Here is a 20,790-nt window from a genome sequence, read left to right on the forward strand (position 1 = left end):
TCTGGCACAGCTAATTTTGGTTTGGGTTTTTTCCTTCCTTCCACCTTGTGCCAACTGGAAGGCTCCTCCTTTTGGGCAGCTGCCTTAATGCTTGCTATTTTTAGGGGATAACAGAAATCCAAGAACAAAATGCAAGAAAATCCGCTTGGGCACCCATTTCTCATCAAAGCCCCCTTCCCCACCTAACGAGCTGCGGAGTTCTCTTAATGAGCTGCATAAAAGCAATCAAGGTGTGATTAGTGGATCCTTCTGTGTTGGGATCCTTTTGCTGCTCCCAGCTGGGAAGGAAGAGGCTGTTAGATGCTGCATTTAAATTAGCAATAGGGGAACTTCAAACAATTTCCTGCTTCCATATTGATTGTGGAATGCCACCAAATGCTTATCTTATATACACCTCCCTGGCCAGGCTGTGCAAGGGGGGGGGAGGGAGGCTGGAGAAGTTCCTCTGGACACAATCACCAGGTGGAGCACCCCATAGCTTGGCTACCAAGGGGTTGCTTTCACTTCAGCCTCAGTGGTGCCCCTCCAAATGAGTCCGGCCAGCATCATCTTGGTGGTGCTAAGCCTAGATGCTTCTAAGGAGTGTAGCACTGAGCATGGCACTCTAGATTTAGGACAAGCAACCCCAGATGGTGTCCTCACAAAGATGGCCTTCGCCTGCAAACATACTCCATCGCCCAGAGGCATATTAGCAAACATGCCACTCATATTCACACCCATGTATAATTTTGCTTAGGCGTATTTGCAAACTTGAACTCTTTTCCAGTCATACCATATGTGCAACTTGTGTGTTTGCCTGTTTTCTCTGCTACACTTGGACCAGCCCTGATGAGGATGCCTGCCTGGTTGCCTGGGCTCTGGAGACAGAAATCAGCCTCCTCTTGGTGGCTCAGGGGAACACAGGGAGACAAGGGCATCTCTGCCATTGGCCTTCCCCACTCTCAGCACTCAACAGCCATGAAGATGGTCAAGGACTCATAAGAAGCTGCCTTATTTCCAGTCGACACTGACTGGCAGTGAGTGGCTCTGCCAAGCCAGCAACAGGGGTCTTACCCAGCCCTACCTGGGGATGCCGTTAGTGGGGATTGAACCGGGGACCTAGTGGGTGCCAAGCAGATTCTCTACCCACTGAGCTACTGTGGCCCTTCTACATCACTGCCTTTTTCTATGAAGGCTGCCCCAATTACAGGACATTCCGCATTCACATAAGTGCTGCATGCCCCAAGACCATTTGGGGGTGGAGGCTTTTGAGGACAGACCCCCTTGCCTGGAAAAGTTGGGATCTATCTCACACAGTGGTGGACCTATGTTTTGGGGGCCCTGAACTCTTATGGGGGCCCCTTTGCAACCAACCACAAGGTCTGGGTAACCCCTGTTAACTTCTTCAACGGGGTTGTTTACAACAACATTTACAACATCTACGCTACTGACTCTCAAACTTTGGGATTGTTGAAATATATACAGCAAAAAATCATGAGACTCAAATTGCATCTACTAGACCCATTTTTTTAAGTAAGGTGGACTAAAGCTGCTTCTGGGGTCCCTCCAGAATTAGAGGCCATGAGGCTTAATAATAATAGTACTACTACTACTAATAATAATAATACAATTATCGTCAGTGTACAACCCCAAATACTCAATCTCTTATCGAACAACACACCACCTCACAAGTCAATTTCGCTATGTTGTTTTCCGTTCAGCAGCCTAACAGCCCATGTTGTTGTTGTTGATTAGTCGTTTAGTCTTGTCCGACTCTTCATGACCCCATGGACCAGAGCACGCCAGGCACTTCTGTCTTCCACTGCCTCCATCTCCTCCTCTGTAGTCCCCTTCTCCTTGTGCCCTCCATCTTCCCCAACATCAGGGTCTTTTCCAGGGAGTCTTCTCTTCTCATGAGGTGGCCAAAGTATTGGAGCCTCAACTTCACGATCTGTCCTTCCAGTGAGCACTCAGGGCTGATTTCTTTAAGAATGGATACGTTTGATCTTCTTGCAGTCCATGGGACTCTCAAGAGTCTCCTCCAGCACCATTATTCAAAAGCATCAATTCTTCGGCGATCAGCCTTCTTGATGGTCCAGCTCTCACTTCCATACATCACTACTGGGAAAACCATGGCTTTAACTATACGGACCTTTGTTGGCAAGGTGATGTCTCTGCTTTTTAAGATGCTGCCTAGGTTTGCCATCGCCTTTCTCCCAAGGAGCAGGCGTCTTTTAATTTCGTGACTGCTGTCACCATCTGCAGTGATCATGGAGCCCAAGAAAGTAAAATCTCTTACTGCCTCCATTTCTTCCCCTTCTATTTGCCAGGAGGTGATGGGACCAGTGGCCATGATCTTCATTTTTTTGATGTTGAGCTTCAGAGCATATTTTGTGTTCTCCTCTTTCACCCTCATTAAAAGGTTCTTTAATTCCTCCTCACTTTCTGCCATCAAGGTTATGTCATCTGCATATCTGAGGTTGTTGATATTTCTTCTGGCGATCTTAATTCCGGCTTGGGATTCATCCAGCCCAGCCTTTCGCATGATGAATTCTGCATATAAGTTAAATAACCAGGGAGACAATATATAGCCTTGCCGTACTCCTTTTCTAATTTTGAACCAATCAGTTGTTGTTGAAATCAAACAGCCCATGGATAGAAGCTACTTTTTAGCCTGTTGGTACGACTGATTATACTTCTATTTCTCCTGCCCAAGGGTAGAATATTAAAGAGGTGATGGCCGGGGTGTGAGTCATCCCTGAGAATTTTTCTCGCTCTCCTAAGGCAACTAGCAGACTCAAGGGACATCTATGTCATCTAGCGGACTCAAGGGACAGCCCAAAGCTTCTTTACTTTCATAGGAGATTTCCCCTGCTGTCACGCTGCCATTGACCTTCTTAGGTGCTCTGTGCAGGGTGGGTGAGGGGCACTCTTGGGGCAGGAGCGGACCTTCTTTTGCCTGGTGCAGGGACTCAACATCACGTACAGGTGAAAGGCATAGGAAGCTGCCTTATACTAAGCCACTCTGTTTTCCCATCTAGCCCCAGCAGCATCTGCTCTGGCTGGCAGTCGCTCTGCAGGGTTGTCCCAGGCAGAGAAGGACCTTCCCTGCATCTCCTGCTTCTTGAACTTCTTTAACTGGAGATGCTGTCACTGGGGAGTCAATGGTGGGCCTTTTTGCATCAAAAGCAGGTACTCTGCCTGCTCCTGTGCAGTGATCCCTCCTTAGGGCTAACCTGCCTGATTCTACCCCATTTGGTTCTGCCCTAAATGTACCAACAGAAGGGACACGGGTGGTGCTGTGGGTTAAACCACAGAGCCTAGGACTTGCTGATCAGAAGGTCAGCGGTTCGAAGCCCCGCGACAGGGTGAGCTCCCGTTGCTCAGTCCCTGCTCCTGCCAACCTAGCAGTTTGAAAGTACGTCAAAATGCAAGTAGATAAATAGGTACCGCTCCGGCGGGAAAGTAAACGGCGTTTCCGTGTGCTGCTCTGGTTCGCCAGAAGTGGCTTAGTCATGCTGGCCACATGACCCAGAAGCTGTACGCCAGCTCCCTCGGCTAATAAAGCGAGATGAGCGCCACAACCCCAGAGTCCGCCACGACTGGACCTAATGGTCAGGGGTCCCTTTACCTTTACCTTTAAATGTACCAAAAAGCCAACAGGAGGCATTTGCTGCTGCCACCCCTGCCCACTCACCCCAACCACAACAGCCACTTGGAGCACCCAGTGCACTGAGAGGCTTCCATTGGTTTCGTTAGGGTCTTTATCGCATCAGTGACAGATATGGGAGGATTAAACTGGAGTAATCTCTGTAATCTACTCAGCAAGATTAAAGCTCTTTCCTCCCTCCCCCCTCCCTCCACTACACCCACAAACAACTTTATCCCTTTCATTTCAGGGCTCTGCTCAAAGTGATTACATTGCAGGAGAGGGAGGGGGGCAGAGAGATACACCATTTAGCTTTCCAGAGCATGTTCAGTCCTGCTTAAAGTCATGTTTCCTAAGCAGCCCCGGCCAGGCCCAGGGAATCTGACCTTGGCAGGGAATGACAATTTAAGTCCGCAAACAGTTTGTCTTGGGAGTCCAAATTCAATTCATTGTCTCTGACCTAGGAAGGGAAGCCTGCCTGTCTCCACAAGAGCTGCTTTGTCAGTCACTTTCGGACATTATATTAAGTCTCACAAATACATGTGCATGAGGTTCAATTGCTGAAACACATTTTTTTGTTCTATTCCGTATGGGGGTGGTGTTAGGGAACACAACTGGGTAGAAAAATAGGATAATGATTGATTATTTAGTTTCTATATACCGTAGATAGATAGTGTGTGTGTGTGTGTGTATTCTATATATACAGGCGTCTCCCCACTTACATGGAGGGTTATGTTCCCAGGCACCACGTATATATGTGAAATCGTATATAGTGGCAAAAGCAATCTAAAAAGCCAAACTCCACCAAAATCATTCCCTCCAAACCTCCTTTTTCAAACTTCAGCTCTCCTCAGGTCTCAAAGGTTGGTGCAAAGGCTCATGGGATTATTAGCCATTTTCCTGTTCTTTTCACATCATTTTTGCAGTTTTCCCATTCTTTGGGGGCCGTTTTTGCCCTTTTCATGCCTTTTGCAGTTTAAAATGATTTATTTAATTATTTCCAGCACCATGCGCAAGTAAAATGTACATAAGCTGGGAGACACCTGTATTAAAAATAACTCTAAGCAGTGTACAGGAAACTGAAGCAGCAGCAGAATTTAAAACAAAATATTACAAAAGGGCCTCAAATGATGAATGCAGAGTCCAGGATGTTTTATATGGGTCAAAACCACCACTTTGAACTGGGCCTGGAAGCTAATTGGCAGACAGGGCAGTCAGGCCAGGATTGGTGTAATATGTTCAAACTGTCTCGCCCAAATAAGCAACCCACCACTGAATTCTGATGCTGCAGGGTGGAGAATCTGTTGTATCCAGGCAGAGTGAAGCACCAACAACCACACCGCTGTGCCCAGGATTTCTTGACCTCACAGCCACCAGATCAAGAAACCCTGTTCCCTCATCTCAGGTGGGCTGGGTTTAGCACAAAATCACTTTGTACATCCTCAGAGGCACTCATTCCTAGGCTGTTGCACTGTGTCTTGGTGTGCCCAGAATCCAGCCAAGCCCTCCTTGCTCCTTAAGACTGGTACTTGCTCCAGGTTCATACTCCTACCCCATGAGAGCATCTAAGAATGAAAGAACATAAGAAGATCCCTGCTGGATCAGGCCAAAAGGGGCCTATCCAGTCCGGCATCCTGGTCTCCAGAACTGCCCCTTATGAAATCAACTTTGCCAGGCTGGCAGAAGCACCACCTGCCCCAGGCAGAAACATCTCTTCCTCGCCTCCTTCCTCCTCCTCTTCGCCTTCTTCTCCTGCTGTGAAACATTTGACAGCTTTGATCTGCCTCTCGCCAGAACCTGAAGAAGATATCAAGGCTCCTGCGGTTGCCTTTAATCTTATTTGCTCTCTGCAGAATCGCTTGGCGCCGCTGCTGGCTGCTCCCCCGGGGCCTTGCAGCCCGGGCCTGGCACTGTCCTCCCGCAGGTGAACATGCAGGAGCAGGCAAGGTCCGCACCTTCTGCCCCTCCTTGCCCCTCCCTACCCAATCAGCCGTGGGTTTGTGTGTACGTTAATACCCGGGCAAGGGCCGCCGCTGGGCGCTCTTTGTGCGTCTTCAATTCCTTATTTGGCACGTCTCCTATTGCTCTCCGCTGCCACCAAAGCAGCCCTCGGAGCGCTGCGCCGCATGCAAAACGATCCAGAGCGCCACAGAGACAGCAGAAAGCCTCGCTTTTCAAAATCAATACAATTCTGCAATGAAGAAGCCGGAGGAGGAGGAGGCACCTCGGGCCACCAGTAGCTTCGGGGGCTCACGCTCTCCCCTGCCCTGCCCCCAGCAGCCCCTCGCAGTCTGGAGTCCCCGGTTCGATCCTTGCATCCGCCTGCACACAAAAGACTGACTCTCGGAGGTTCCCGAGCTGGGAAAGGCCCGAGGCCTCGGTGACAGGCTAGGCGGGTCAGCTTCGCGCGTTGTGCTAAAGAAACCCGGCTCTATTGGGGCATTAGCGTGTCACTGAGGCGGAGCGCAAAGATGGGTGCCATCCTAAGGGTGCTTCACAAAGCGCTGGATGCGTACTCCTCCGATGGAGTCTGCGCGCACTGCGCTGGCGAGGCGGTGCGCGAGAAGGACCAGGCCGGCTCAGGCAAGCTGCGCAGTAGTGCGTAATGTTGGTGGCCCTAGAGGAGGAGGAGAAGGAGGAAGGCAGAGCGCGGAGCCGGAGGCTGCATCGGCAGCCACGGAGCCTCCTTGCGCAAAGGAGCCAACTGTTTGTCCGGGTAAGCGTGCCCAAGCCCACTGGGACTGCCCCAGGGCGCAGAGAAGGCACTCTGCACGTGGTCAGAGGCACCTGGTTCATTTTTAAAGGGGAAACTTTCCCGGGCTGTATGGGGATTGTTTTTGGATGTTTAAATTGTGTTCTCGCTTGCGCTTTGGCCGTCTTGGGATCCCTTGTACAGTATATAAATTTCAGAAAAGATCATCAATCATAAGGAAAACGAAGAAGAGCGTCATCCGACTCCCACTTAGAAAGGGGGATCCCCCATTCGACTCCCGTGACATGTCCCAGTGCAAAGCTGGGGGGAACTGGGAGTCCAGCCGGGGCTGCGATCTCCGTACCGGCTACGGGCGCGTCGGGGGCTCAGCCCGGCGAGGCGGCGGGAGCGTCAGGGCTGCCGCGGGGGCGGCTCCGGCTCGGCTGACGTCAGGCGCCCCTTAAAGCGGGGCCGCAGCAGGAGCGGGGCCGCCAGTGGCGGGCCGCCGAGCTCGCCTGCCTGCCTCTCCGCCCGCCTCTCCGCCCGGCCCGATGCGCTTCCGACGACGGCGCCGGCGAGGGGAGCCGTGGCCCGCCGCGCCCGGCTGCTGGCGATGGAGCCATGGCGCTTAGCCGGCGGCGGCGGCGGCGCTGCCGGGCGCTGGTGCTGGGCGCGCTCCTCTCGCTGGCCGGCACCTACCTCTGCTACAGCCTCCTCCTCTTCTGCTGCGCGCCAGAGCCGGAGCCGTTGGTCAGCGGGGAGGCGGCAGCAGCGGCAGCAGCGAGAGCAGCCTCTCCCCGGACGGCCGCCCGCTGCCTGCCTGCTGCTGCCGCCGCCCGCAAGAAACTTCTGCAGAAGTGGCGCGCCTGCCCGGCTACAGCCAGCTCCACCGCCGCGGCGGGCAACGGCTCCTCCTCGCCGCCTTCGCCGCCGCCGCCGCCTGCCTCCCGGAGCGTGGGCACCAAGCGGCTCCCACACGCACTCATTGTGGGCGTCAAGAAAGGCGGCACCCGCGCGGTGCTGGAGTTCATCCGCGGCCACCCGGCCGTGCGCGCCCTCGGCACCGAGCCCCACTTCTTCGACAGGCACTACGAGCGTGGCCTGGAGTGGTACAGGTGAGCGGCGGCGCAAGGGGAGGGTGGCAGAGAGGAGCGGCACTCTATACACGCGCGGGAGTCCCGGGCACTGGCTGAGCCTGGCTGGCAACCCCTCTCAAGGCTAGGTCTATATAGCTCGAATCTCCTCGCCCAAGCCATGACATATGCTCAGCAACGAGTTCTTAGAGCATGTGCAAAGTGCCTGTCCCAGGGCACGGGGGGACTTTCCTCTTCCATGTGTCTTTTGGGCTCATGGGTGCTGGGCGTTAAGTTCCCCAGTTCCTTGCAGCTACCCCCCCCAGTCTATCCTCCTCTGGAGGCACCTCTCTGGGTGCGCGGAGAGGTACCGGGAGACTGAGCCCCCGAACCCCGCCATCTTCCAGGGCTACGCAGGCCGAGCGTTGCCTTTGCACATCAAGAAGGACTCCTAAACCTCGTCGACGTGTCTGCCAGCAAAGCGGACTCGTAGGAGGAAAACCCACGTCTCCCTCCCCCCAGCCAGCCAAGTCCAGGGGATAGAAGGCTTAAGATTCTGAATTGTGCAGTGGTTAGCTGCGGAGCTGCTCGCCTCTCTAGGGGCGGGCCTGGCTGGCATTCTGGGTTCTCCAAATTAGAAGCCGCGGAGCGAAGTGGGGGAGCATAGGCATGGGACAGGTGGGGTGAGCTCCCCTGGCCCCCTCCCCTTGCCAATCCACCTCCTCACTGCAGCAAGTCCTGCCTCATTTTGGCCATTTGACAACAGCCCTCACCCAAAGGAGGGCCTTCCCACGTGAAATATATCCAAGCCCCCTGACAGCAGCCAAAAACCCTGATGGAGAGTTGAGCTGGAAGCTTCGCAAATAGAGTAACTGGCAGGGGGCTTTGTAAGGGTGGGCGGCCCCGGGGTCATTATACACCATCCCTAGACCTCCTCCCCCTTTTAAAAACATAACTGCTTGTTAAACTTTGCACCCAGGGCACATTGCCCAGACCCCGCTCAACCCACCATCTTAATTTGCTCCAAGGCACAAATCTGCCTGCATCCATTTCTGCATGTGGCATTGTGGTCTTATGCCCTTTAAAGTACCCACCTGTCAACGCCCAGCTTGCTGGTGATGTACCAGCAGAGGGAGCCTGGCTTCCATTTTAGTTAGTCTTGCATTGCCCAAAAGTTATTTCTGTTCTCTTTGTGTTGGGTTTGGGGCTTAAAAAATAAAAAAATGCTCACAACAGCCCTGCAGGGTAGATTAGGTTGTGAAGTGCTTGCACAGGTTCACATAACAACTTCAGGACCATATCAGGCACCTGGCACCGGGCCTCCTGCCAGGTTTGAAACCAGCAGCACACCCTGCACAGCGCTGCCACTTTGACTTGGGATCATAGCCACTTCCATCTGTTTTTATGCAGGAAAAGCTCCTCCTGTGCCACAGATCAGGGTGGTATTTAAATCTTCCAGGAGCTCTTGTGCATTCTCCACCTCCAACCCCTAGAGCTTCAGCAAGGAACAAATGCTTTCTCAGCTCCTTTGCTACCAAGCAAGTAGGCCGAGGCTGGCATCCTGCATTCCACACCCACCCATCAAAAGGAGAAGCCTCTCCTCCTCCCCGGCCCCAGAGTTGCCCGGGAAACCTAATTCCCAGCCCAAGTGGGAAATGTGTATCATAAAACTTGCATTCCAAATCAGCTTTACAAATTGTGCTAGAACATGTGCATAATGTGGGTCTTTTTAACTGGGGAGCCTGAAGCCAAGAAGAGCTGTTTGTGGACCTTGTCCCCGAGTCTCTGCCTTCAGCTGGGTCTGAAGCACTTCCAGGGACACATAGATCTTGTTATCCTCAGAGGAATGACGCCTCGGAAAAAGCTGGGGTGGGGGGGTGCTGGGCTGGGCTGGGGAGGATCCTTTGTGGTTTCACTTGCCTGAATATGGGGCAGGAAGTACTGTCAAGCCAAGATGTGCTGGCCTTTGCAGTGGGACTTAGAGCCCTTTGTACCTGTGTGATCTCAAGGTGTGCTCTTTCCCTGCACATCCCTAGTGAGATCTCCATTCTTGCCTTCAGGGCACTGCTGCCCTGCCTGCTGGCACAACCCCATCATGCCCGACTACCTGCCAGCAACACACTGGGTTACACCATTTTTTGAGCTAGCCTTCACCAACATGGCACCCTCCAGATGTTTTGAATTTCATCCCCCATCATCCATACAGCCAGTGTTGCCTGAAGTCAAGGGTGATGGGGACAGGTGGTTTATGCAGTCCCTGGGCTGGCCAAGTGTCCTACCTCAGATTCAGTCCAGCTGTCCCTTGGAGGTGGCAGCTGTTCACATAAGTGTATCAGTGTTCAGGACTAAGGGCAGGATTAGGGAGCAGGAGCTGTGCTGGGACGCCTCCCTGCCTTGAGAGGAATGACGTACTACCTTCAGTATCAGGTCATTGTTTGACTGGATTGGGTGAGTGCGTGAAGATCCTTTGCTAAGTTGCACCAATGCCTGGTAGATCAGGGGAATGCTTCGGATATAGACTATCTTTAGTTCAGCAAAGCCTTTCGATATGTTCCTTCTGATATTCTTGTTAGCAAGCTGGTAAATTTGGGGTGGGTGATACTACTGTAGCTGGTTGATGGACCAAAGAATGGCTCTCAGTGGCATCTCATCAACCTGGGGAGAAGCAGGGTGTCACAGGATTCTGTCCTAGGCCCCGTGTTTGAGATCTTTAGAGATTAAATGGACAAAAGAGTGGAGGGGATACTTATCAGATTTGCAGAGGATACCAAACTGGGTGGAGTAGCAAATAGTGCATAAGACAGAAACAGGACCCAATATGCTCTGGATAGGATGGAGAACTGAGGTCAAAACAATCATAACCAATTTCAACAGTGGTAAGTGTAAAGCAGTAAGATTCAGGATGGTTTACCAGCAGTCAATGTGAAAAGGATCTAAGGGGTTTAATAGAATACAAGCTGAGTGTAAGTCAGCAGCGTGACAGTGCAGCAAACAAGGCTCAAGCCATTCTAGGCTGTAGCAACAGAAGCATAATGCCCAGGTCTCCAAAAGTAATGGTTCCACTCTGTTCTGCTTGGGGTCAGATCTCACGTGGGACATTATTTCCAGGTCTGGGTATTGCAGTTTAAGAAGGATACAGATAAACATGTTCAGAAGAAGGTGACAGGAAAGGTTGAAGGAACTGCATATGTTTAGCCTGGAGAACAGACAATTAACAGGCAATATTGTTACTGATGTTTTAATTGTATTTATAAAAGTACTTGCATACTGCCTTCTCACAAGGCATCAAGGCACTAGCCATCTTCAAATGTCTGTAGGACCTGAACCAAGAGGTACAAATGGTAATAAAAAAAATATTTAGACCACATTTAGAATGTGAAGGCAGTATAAACAGTATGACAGGAGAACTAAACTGCAGCTGCCTCAGAAGGGTGTGGGCTGCCCTTCATTAGGTTGTCACCAGCCTCTGCCTAAAAACTTCTATTTGGAAGCTACATTACACTGAGTCAGACCACTGGCCTATGTACCCCAGCAGTGTCTGCACTGACTGGCAGCAACACTGCAGGTTTCAAGCAGGGTGTCTTTCCCTGCCCAATTTGGAGATGCCATCAGGGATTGAAACCCCCGCCCCCCGGGCTCACTGAGTTACAGCCCTTTGCTTGAAATGGATTCTGTTACAGTGGGCTTCCTGCACTGGCAAGGGGTCAGTCTCGATGACCTTTGGGTTCCCTTCCAGCTGTATGATTTTACATGGACAACCTTGCGTCAAACACTCACCGCAAATTATTTCAAGTTAGGTTGTTGCGAATTCTGCCTTCCTTCACACTGAATGACTGCATTGTGTGGGCAGGTTTATTTGCTGATAATCTACACTTGAATTGTAGGAAGCCATGAATAAATATACAAATCAATAAATATATATTTGAGTAAAATGAAGAAGAAGAAGACTTCAACATGTGCATGGCCAGCTAATGGTGGGGGGGTGAGGCTCTGCTTATGTGTCCTCTGGGGGGCCTGCTTCGTGCTCCAATCCATCTCTACTAACCCACAAAACAACATAAGGTGCCCAGGCAGAACCGCTAAATGAGACTTTTCAAGGTTCATGATATTCCTTCAATTTCCAACACATGCCAGAACTGAAAAAATAAAGCAGAGTGTGCTGGACTGATTTGGCTCTTGCAAAATGGAGCGCCCAACCTGCTCTGGGCATGGCAGGTCTTGTCCTCCTGTGTATAATAGGATGGGCTCGAGTTCCTTTGCCAAGACACCCTGGAATGCAGCCTTGGCATGGATGCTAACACCTTGAGAGAAGGGCAGAGGGAATGCCAATGGCCTGGTCTGGGATGCTGAGCAGCAAGGAGGTGAACCATCACACCTGGGTGGCTTGACCTTCTGGCAAGCCAGCCAGCCCTCTTCTGTGTGCTGCTCTTTATGGACGGACATTCGAAGCTGTCTCCTGCTAGCTGGTTCATCTCTCTGCATGTTGGCTCCTTGAGTTGGTTGTGGTCTCAGACTGAGAGCATGCAAGAGCTTGAGAGGAAGGTTCTCTCCCCAAAGCCTTGCTGCAGCCTCATATCTCTTTTCTGGAGCTGCTTCTGTGCAGCAAACAGCTGCTGCTCCTTGCCAGCCCTCTGGTGACTAGCCTGCCCTCCTCTTCCATCCCTCTCTCTTTGGGATCTGGCTGTCCCCCTACCTGTTTGCCTAACAGACAGTGCTCTAAACAGCAGCTGATATTAACAACATCTGCAGAACTTGAACTCTTGCAGTCTTATGCACCACCTGACTTGCTCCTGAGTGATCACGCCAGCCAGTACTCTCTCCCTGGGCACGTAACATTTCTTCTAAATGAGCTTTTAATTAAAGAATAATTATTGGAACATCTGAGTTTGCCTGAAGGGCAGAGGATGTGCTGCATCTCCACTGCCCACAAAGAGGGAAGGTTTTTCTGGGTGCTTTTAATGCCTGCTGAATTGCCAGGGCATGTCCCACCTTCTGCCCCACTGCTAGCAGTCTGCAAAGCTTTTGCCTGGCATTTGCCTTTTTCTGTGGCTCAGGACGCCACTTCCCTTTGCTACTCAAAAGAAAAGCCCTTTTGCAAGCCAATGTGTGGTGTTAGGCGTGCCATTCGTTGTTGTGGTCTGTAATTCCTGTAATGCTTTGATTTTGCAAAAAAGAAAAAAAAATAATAATTTTTGTTTCTCAGAGACACTTTTGTTGTTTTGGGCTAACCAGAGCACCATTTCTTGCGACGAACCTGCACACGTATTTCTTGCAGGAAAAAATACACTTATGAGCTTATGGGACTATTGGAAAAGAAGGGAGGAGTCAATGACTTATGTCTACTCACAGGTTGGGGTTAAGGTATAATGTCCCTTCTCTCTCTCTCTCTCTCTCTCTCCCCTCCCCAGCATTGGCTTTTTATTTCTCCACATTTGCTTGGCTGACTATCCCTGCTTGCTGTCTCCAGTGAGAGGCAGGCAGCATTCTGCCATTCTGGGACCAAGCTTCATTGGCATAGCCATGCTGGTTGGCTGTGCTGCAATTCTGCGAAGAAAAACAAAAATTAAAAAGAAACATTTATGGGCATTCTTAACAAATGTGATGAAACTAGGGCTGTGTGTGTCTGTCAGTTTCAGTTTCTCTCTTCCTTATTTCTTGTCTAAATCTTAAATTCAGTTCTGCATATTTCCACATCAGTTTGTGAGTTTGTTAGCTATGAGTCTTGCATTGCAGGGGGTTGGACTAGATGGTTGCTTGGGTCCCCTCCAAGTCTACCATTCTATGATTCCATGGATTCTCATGAAAATTCACCAGCCATTTTAGTGCAAAATTCTCCCGATATGCACATTTTTGCAAAGCAGTTTCCCCTTACAGGGCATCGTTGTGTGCCATTTTCACTAAATAAGTGCATTTTTGTACATGTTATTCCACTGGGGAACGGCATGCAAAATTCAGAGGGGTTTTACTTTCAAATGATGGTTTTGTGTTTTGGCTCGCATATTGCTTCAGAAAGTGTGAATTATGTGGGCTGGCCTTTAAATGCAAGTGGGTGGGGTCCCTCTTTGCTGGTCAGCCAGGGCCAAAGCCATTGTCATCTTCCTGGGACCTCATGGGCATGGCAAGTTGTGCCACCTGCCTTAACTAGCCAGGCACATCCTTGCCGGCTAAATCACGGGGAATTGGCCCTGAGGCCATCAAGGGATCTGTTTATCTCTCCTGTGAGAACTCCTGCGTTCTGAGTTTGGCTCATGGCGACTCTGGCGCTGAAGGATGGGAGAGAGAGGAGTTTTTGCTGTTTGCCGTTTGGGAACCTTGCCAAGCTAAACACTTCATTTTCCTGCTGACAAGTGACTAAGACCCAGGATTATCCTGAAGTCAGCTGGCACGCTCTGCAAGGAGAGACTTGGGTCCCTGCCTGCTCAGTCTTCCGCACACAATGGGGACGACAATGGCACAAACAAATATATTTACTCTTCTGTGTTGCAAATGGAACAAGCACCGGCTTGGGAGAATGAATAGGGGGAGGGGTGGGCAGGAATTCTGGCAGTGCCTTGGGTGGGGCAGAGAGCATGTGCACAGAAGCCACTCAGATGCACTTTTCAAATCAGCCTGCCTCTGGGAGGGAGAGCGTTTCTGAACGTGAGTCAAAGGCCCACCCCCATGGGGGGAGTCTTGCGCAGGCAAAGGGTTCTCCAGTGCCTGATCCATCCTGTCACAGGCCATAGGGAGAATTAACTCTCCTCCTGACAGAAGCTTTGCACTGCTGCAGCCCTGCCTAAGGTGACAGGGCAAATCACACTCAATTTACAAAGGGGAGCAGAGAGGGCATCCAGTCTTTTGTCCTTGCGGAGCCAGCTTTTTCTCTCTCAAGTCCCACTTACACAAGGAGCATGAACCCAGGCGGGCAGGGGGAGTTTGTAGGTGAGAAGGCAGCCTCTCTGGTATATGGGGCAGCTCTGTAGAGAGGGAATTCCACAACTTATGGGCTGCCACGGAGAATGCCCTCTCCCAGGCAGCCACCATCAAGCTTCCAAGGCTAGTGGAACTACCAGAGGGGCCCCTCTGCTGATCTTAACACCTGGGTCTGTAGGGAGGAGAGTGACTTCACAGGCTTAGGAGCCAACTCCCAGGGGCTGAGGTTCCCCCCTTAAAATATTTGAGAGGGTTGCCCCCCCCAAAATTAATGGGCATTGCCATTCAAATGGTGTGCATGCCAGATCTTGTGATCAATTATGTGGGGTGACGCTTACATGGCTCCCCCAATATTTTATTCAAGTTGGCACTCCTGCTCTCAGGTATTTGGGGCCTCAGTTGTTTAGGGCTTTAAAGATTAACATGAGTCTCTTGAGTTGAGCCTGGAAATGCAGTGGCATAGAGCATAGAGCTGGTGTTAGTCTTCCCTGCGCCAGGAGGTTCCTAGAGAGGATGTGGCATTCCCTGCCAGCTGTGCCCACAGGGCATGCTGGAGATCAGGAGGCACATCTTACTGCTGCCACCACCTGAGTCAAGTACCTGAGTGGCATGTAGGTTTAATTGGCCCTTTGCTTTGCTCTGAGCCTCATAAATCCAGATTATGAGTCCTATTGTTTAAAGGCTGTCAGCAAGATGCTAATTCAGTGTCAGGGAGCCCCTGCTCCCACTGCTGGGTTTAGATCACAAAAACAGGTTTGGGTCATCCATCAGCGCCAGACAGCTTTATAAGCAGCTCAGTGTTGGTGGGAGATTCATAAAACGGCTGTTTCATTAACGGGCCACCTCTGGGCTTAATAAAGCTCTATTCCGTGAGGAATTGGGTCCATGTATTTAAAAAACAAAAATTACAGGTCCTAATCAATTACAAAAAGTGCAGAATAAACTGCATTAATAAATTAGAGGAGCAGAGCCAAGAGCTCTCAAAATCTGCAGAATGGAATGGTGGTGTTTGCAGCCCCTGAGCAAGAGAGGAGTGCCAAGGTGGCAAGAAGGGAGGGGAGTTGCAGGCGGAAGAGGAGATAATAAGCAATGGTTTCAGCTGGAGAAAGGGAAAGGTGTGTCTTCCCAGCAACCATGCATCTTGCAGGCTGTGAAAGTCTCCCTGGAGTGGAGAGAAGCCCCACAGGCTGAAATGCACTTGATTTTGGCTCCTTTGTTTCTCACTTGTCCAATCTTAATTCAAGTTCTCCACATTTCTGAAGGAGTTTACAAATTTATTTTTCAGAAGTCGACATGAAAATTTACCGCAGGCACAGCATGCGAGGACTAGTAAGGGGAGGGCGCCTTTGCAGAAGGGCATTGTTTCATTTTTCCATTCTTATAAGACTGACAGCTCAAGAGGAAAATAGGAAAACCATTAGTATCCAAGTATCTGGGGAATTATCATCAGTTAATGTTTATTATGCCTTAAGTCCTCTCGATTTGACAAACATGACAATGCTGACTGTCCTCTTCTATATACTTATCGAGAAAGAATGCTATCTTAGTGCAGCCTGCTCTACTGCTGTTTGACACATGAAAATCATTGTAGCCGTCAATAAAAACATAAATGCATGTCTGGACAGGTCCCCAAATGAAGGCCTGACTGCACTGCAAAAATAAAGGCTCCACTCCACCAGCCTATGGTGGCTGACCCTTTCCCACTAATCCAGGACTTCCACTATTAGAATACACTTCATCTGGTCCTTAATTAAAAACAACATTCCCATATGCAAGTAAAAGAAGGCTTCTTTTCTTTTCTTGAATAAATATTATTGGAATTTAAAAAGAGATATACAAAGAATTTTTTTTTTAATTTCTTTAAGTGATAGATATTATAGAGATTTCCTGGATATGATGATGAAATAGTCACTGCCTTGGATAACTTGAATACGGGGCAAGGGAATCCCTTCCATCCCCAGGGAGTCACACTTGTTGTAGCTTTTTAAAATGATGTCCACAGCAAGTACTATGGAGACAATGATGTTATGTTGTTGTTGTTGTTGTTTAGTCGTTTAGTCGTGTCCGACTCTTCGTGACCCCATGGACCAGAGCATGCCAGGCACTTCTGTCTTCCGCTGCCTCCCACAGTTTGGTCAGACTCATGTTCATAGCTTCAAGAACACTATCCAACCATCTCGTCCTCTGTCGCCCCCTTCTCCTTGTGCCCTCAATCTTTCCCAACATCAGGGTCTTTTCCAGGGAGTCTTCTCTTCTCATGAGGTGGCCAAAGTATTGGAGCCTCAGCTTCACGATCTGTCCTTCCAGTGAGCACTCAGGGCTGATTTCCTTAAGAATGGATACGTTTGATCTTCTTGTAGTCAGTCCATGGGACTCTCAAGAGTCTCCTCCAGCACCATAATTCAAAAGCATCAATTCTTCAGCGATCAGCCTTCTTTATATTATAGAATGATGTTATAGAAAAGGTTTAATATAAGGACCCATGGAGGGCAGTCTAGAGATTTGGAGGAATCTGTAAATGTGAATGGTAGTTTTGCTATAATTATATACTTGTAAAATCAAATAAAAACTATTTTTAAAAAAATTTAAAAGTTACACAAGGGGGGGCAGGGAGATGTCCTCAGCAGGTCCAAATGGGTGTTTCTGGACATTTTGTGGCAAAGAAGGGCTACCAGTCACCTCCTGACCATGCAAAGATGATTGCTGGTTCAAGGGTTGCTGGCAGAGACCAATGGCCCATCTAATCCATCATTCTCTTCTCACATGGCCACCCAGATGCCCCAATGGGAAACCAGCAAGTAGGACCAGATCACAAGAGGACCAGATCACTCCTCTCCTGTGGTTTGCAGCAGCTGGCATTCTGAAGCATTGTGGACTCCAACACTGGAGGGAAGCCATAGTCATCTTGGCTAGCAGCCATCATATTATAGAAAAATAGAAAAGTAGAGTTGGAAGGGTCCCTGTCAGGTTTCAGGGAATCCGATCCCTCCCTCAGTGGCAGCCAAAAAGCAGATTTGCAAACAAGGGAGTTCTTAGAAATTTATTCAGTATTCAGAGAGACAGACAAAGAAATGAAGTCTCTATTAAATAATGGCATTGCTCTGAGTAAAGCCCAACCCCCTCTGTCTCATCCTATGCCATCCCTGCTCTGGCTTATCTCAGCATTCTGCCTCTGAGCTTTCTGTTCTACTACTCTGAATGCACGCCTGGTCCTGGGCGGGGGGGGGGGTCAGGAATGCTTCCTAGAGACACTGAGTCTGTCAGCTATCTCTCCCCCCGGTGCATCTTCTTCCTGCTGTTCCTCTTCCAATATTTCCCAGCTTCTCCCCTCTGCAGCCTCTGAACTATGCCCTTCTGCAAACCACTGTTCTGAATCTATACTGTCCTCCTGTTCTTGGGAAGGTTCAGGAGAAGGGATGCAGCCCCCATCATTCCTCCTTACTCCTGACAGTCCCCAAGGGCCATCTACTTCACACACACCCTCCAGTGATAGCCCTCTGCCTCCTGTGGGAGGAAGCCGTGTGCGAAGAAATCCTCTCTTTTTATTTGCTTTGCAACTGACCTCTGCCTGCGCTGCCTTCCTCTCTTGCAGGCGTCTGATGCCCCGCACTCTGGAGACCCAGATCACCATGGAGAAGACGCCCAGCTACTTTGTCACACGGGAAGCCCCCCGGCGGATCTTCAACATGTCTCGGGAGACCAAGCTGATTGTGGTGGTGCGCAACCCGGTGACGCGGGCCATCTCTGACTACACCCAGACACTCTCCAAGAAGCCTGACATCCCCACCTTTGAGGGCCTCTCCTTCCGCAACCGCAGCCTGGGCCTGGTGGACACTTCTTGGAGCGCCATCCGCATCGGCCTCTACGCCCTGCACCTGGAGAGCTGGCTCCAGTACTTCCCGCTCTCCCAGATGCACTTTGTCAGCGGCGAGCGGCTCATCACCGACCCGGCGGGGGAGATGGGCAAGATCCAGGACTTCCTGGGCATCCAGAGGCTCATCAGCGAGAAGCACTTCTACTTCAACAAGACCAAGGGCTTCCCCTGCTTGAAGAAGGCCACCCCCGGAGGCACGTTGCCGCGCTGCCTGGGCAAGTCCAAGGGCAGGACTCATGTCCAGATCGACCCCGAGGTCATTGAGCAGCTGCAGGACTTCTACCACCCCTACAACGTCAAGTTCTATGAGACGGTGGGCCAGGACTTCCGATGGGAATAAGCACTTGGACAGGGAGCAGCTTCTGATTTTGGGGGGGAGAGGGGAGTTTCATACAAACATAGGAAGCTGCCTTAGACTGAGTCAGACCATTGCTCCATCTAGCTCAGTATTGTCTGCACTGACTGGCAGTAGTGGCTCGACAGGGATTCAGGAAGGGGACATTCCTAACCCTTCCTGAGATGCTACAGGAGAGGATTGAACCTGGGACCTTCCGCATGCAACGCAGGTTGCTCTGTCACTGAACTACGGTCCTTCCCCTTAGGAATAAAGACCCCAGTCCTGAATATTCTGAATGAACGTAGGAAGCTGCCTTCTGCTGAGTCAGTGTCCATCTAGCTCAGCATTGTCTACACTGACTGGCAGCAACGGCTCTCCAGGGTTTGCAGGCAGGAGTCCCTCCTAGCCCTTTCTGGAGAGGCGCCATCAGGCATTGAAACAAGAACCTTCTGCTTGCAAGGCAGGTGCTCCAACCCCTGAGCTACGGCCCTTCTCCCTCCACCCCCTCCACTGGGCTGCCTTGGCCTTCCTCTTGGCCCATGGCAAATGGTTGGCAGGAGCAAACATCCGGAAGTGCCAAGGGGTGCCTGTCACCACCACCCTGACTTCACTGGTTTGTGGCCACACACTGCCAGTGCCTCCTCCCCTGGTTGCATTTTTGCACATGGGCAGCTGGGCTGGGGGAGCTCCAGAAGGTCCCTTTGTTTGGTGCAATGAGGGTGTGTGATGCCCAAGGATGGATTTTATTTTTTAATAATGATAATACATGCATATATATATATTATATATACATACATAAATATAGTCTATAAATCAATATCACTGCCTAGGCACTACTTGGCACCTGAGATATCCAGGGTTTCTGGTTTAAGACCCTTCAGAGCAGGCCTCAGGCAAAGGAGCCAGAATGTGAGATCTGGGGGAGCCATGGTGCGGGTGCCTCCTCTTCCACCTTCTGAAAAAGTGAATGGGGTCCCACACCTTCTCAGGGGGTGTCAGCCTCATGCCAAAGGACTGGGCCCCTCTGCTCCTTCTCTTTGGGGGGCTTTTGCGTGAGCCCTGTGTCTCTCCCGCCCCCCCCACACCGTCCTGTTATGACATTTCTGTCCTGTGAATAAAGCACAGATTTCTGCTGTTACGGGTACTTCAGGCACAGCCCCTTCTCCCTGTTCAGGATGTGACCCGCCCCACCCTCCTTGTCCCCTCCTCCTGTGAAATAAAATAATGCAAACATCCATCAGAGAGAGATTTTTCTCAGTGACACTGGGGGCGGGGGGCGGGAAAGGGAGGCAGCTGACCGGGTCCTTTTCTTAGGTAAGCCTCCTTAGAGCTCCTCTTCCCTCCAGGCCAAAGGGTGTGGAGGGGCTGCTTCACCAGTCCCAGTTGGGAAAGGTTCTGTTTCACCTTCTACCAAAGCTTTGCATTCATAAGCACCCCAGAGGGTGGGCATTGAGGCTGCCCTGACCCCGGGCACAGAGGATGAGCAGGCCCTGGTGATACTTGTGAGGAGGACATCCTGAGTGCCAGTCTCCCTCATGACCACCCTTTCACAAGCCCCTGTGAGGGCTAGTCAGTGAAGATGCCCTCTGACCAGTGTAGATGCTTTGGCTTCAAGACATCAGCTACGCCCACATCTGGCATTTGGAGCCCATTGAAAGCACACACCCCTCCAGAATCCCAGGAAGTGCAGTTTGCCACCACAGAGCTACAAATCTCAGCGCACTTAAAGGTAAAGGTAAAGGGGCCCCTGACCATTAGGTCCAGTCGTGGCCGACTCTGGGGTTGCGGTGCTCATCTCACTTTATTGGCCGAGGGAGCCGGCGTACAGCTTCCGGGTCATGTGGCCAGCATGACTAAACCGCTTCTGACGAACCAGAGCAGCGCACGGAAACGCCGTTTACCTTCCCGCTAGTAAGTGGTCCCTATTTATCTACTTGCACTTTGATGTGCTTTTAAACTGCTAGGTTGGCAGGAGCAGGGACCGAGCAACGGGAGCTCACCCCATCGCTGGGATTTGAACTGCCAACCTTCTGATCAGCAAGTCCTAGGCTCTGTGGTTTAACTCACAGTGCCACCCGTGTCCCTTAAACTGCATAAAATGTATGGTGTGGACACAGCCAGAGAGAGTAACTGGCCTCAGGTCACCCAGTGACCTTTGTGGCTGGTTAGGGGGTTGATCCGGGGTCTCTCCACCTACCCACCCCATTTTAACCCACTGGCTTGGCCTCTCTACAACCTCCTGCTGGAGGGAAGCAAGACCCAGCTGACTTTTGG

General features: G+C 50.8%; 1 protein-coding gene across 1 annotated transcript; it reads left to right on the forward strand.

Moving 5' to 3' along the window:
• Positions 1-6,099: 6,099 nt before the first annotated feature.
• Positions 6,100-19,751, forward strand: LOC128401950 (heparan sulfate glucosamine 3-O-sulfotransferase 2-like). Its single transcript, XM_053365612.1, has 3 exons — positions 6,100-6,211; positions 6,787-7,435; positions 17,898-19,751. Exons 1-3 carry the CDS (start codon positions 6,100-6,102, stop codon positions 18,517-18,519), a joined length of 1,383 nt encoding a protein of 460 aa, XP_053221587.1. The 3' UTR covers positions 18,520-19,751.
• Positions 19,752-20,790: the final 1,039 nt, after the last annotated feature.

Source organism: Podarcis raffonei, chromosome 14 (genome assembly GCF_027172205.1).
Source record: "Podarcis raffonei isolate rPodRaf1 chromosome 14, rPodRaf1.pri, whole genome shotgun sequence".
Classification (NCBI taxonomy): Eukaryota; Metazoa; Chordata; class Lepidosauria; order Squamata; family Lacertidae; genus Podarcis; species Podarcis raffonei.

Bases quoted from the DNA above. Each gene is read 5' to 3' on its own strand.
- LOC128401950 (XM_053365612.1), top strand. From the start codon at position 6,100: ATGGGTGCCATCCTAAGGGTGCTTCACAAAGCGCTGGATGCGTACTCC. The intron at 6,212-6,786 runs GCAAGCTGCGCA...CGCCCCTTAAAG, and splicing joins GAAGGACCAGGCCGGCTCAG to CGGGGCCGCAGCAGGAGCGG. The intron at 7,436-17,897 runs GTGAGCGGCGGC...CCTCTCTTGCAG, and splicing joins CGTGGCCTGGAGTGGTACAG to GCGTCTGATGCCCCGCACTC.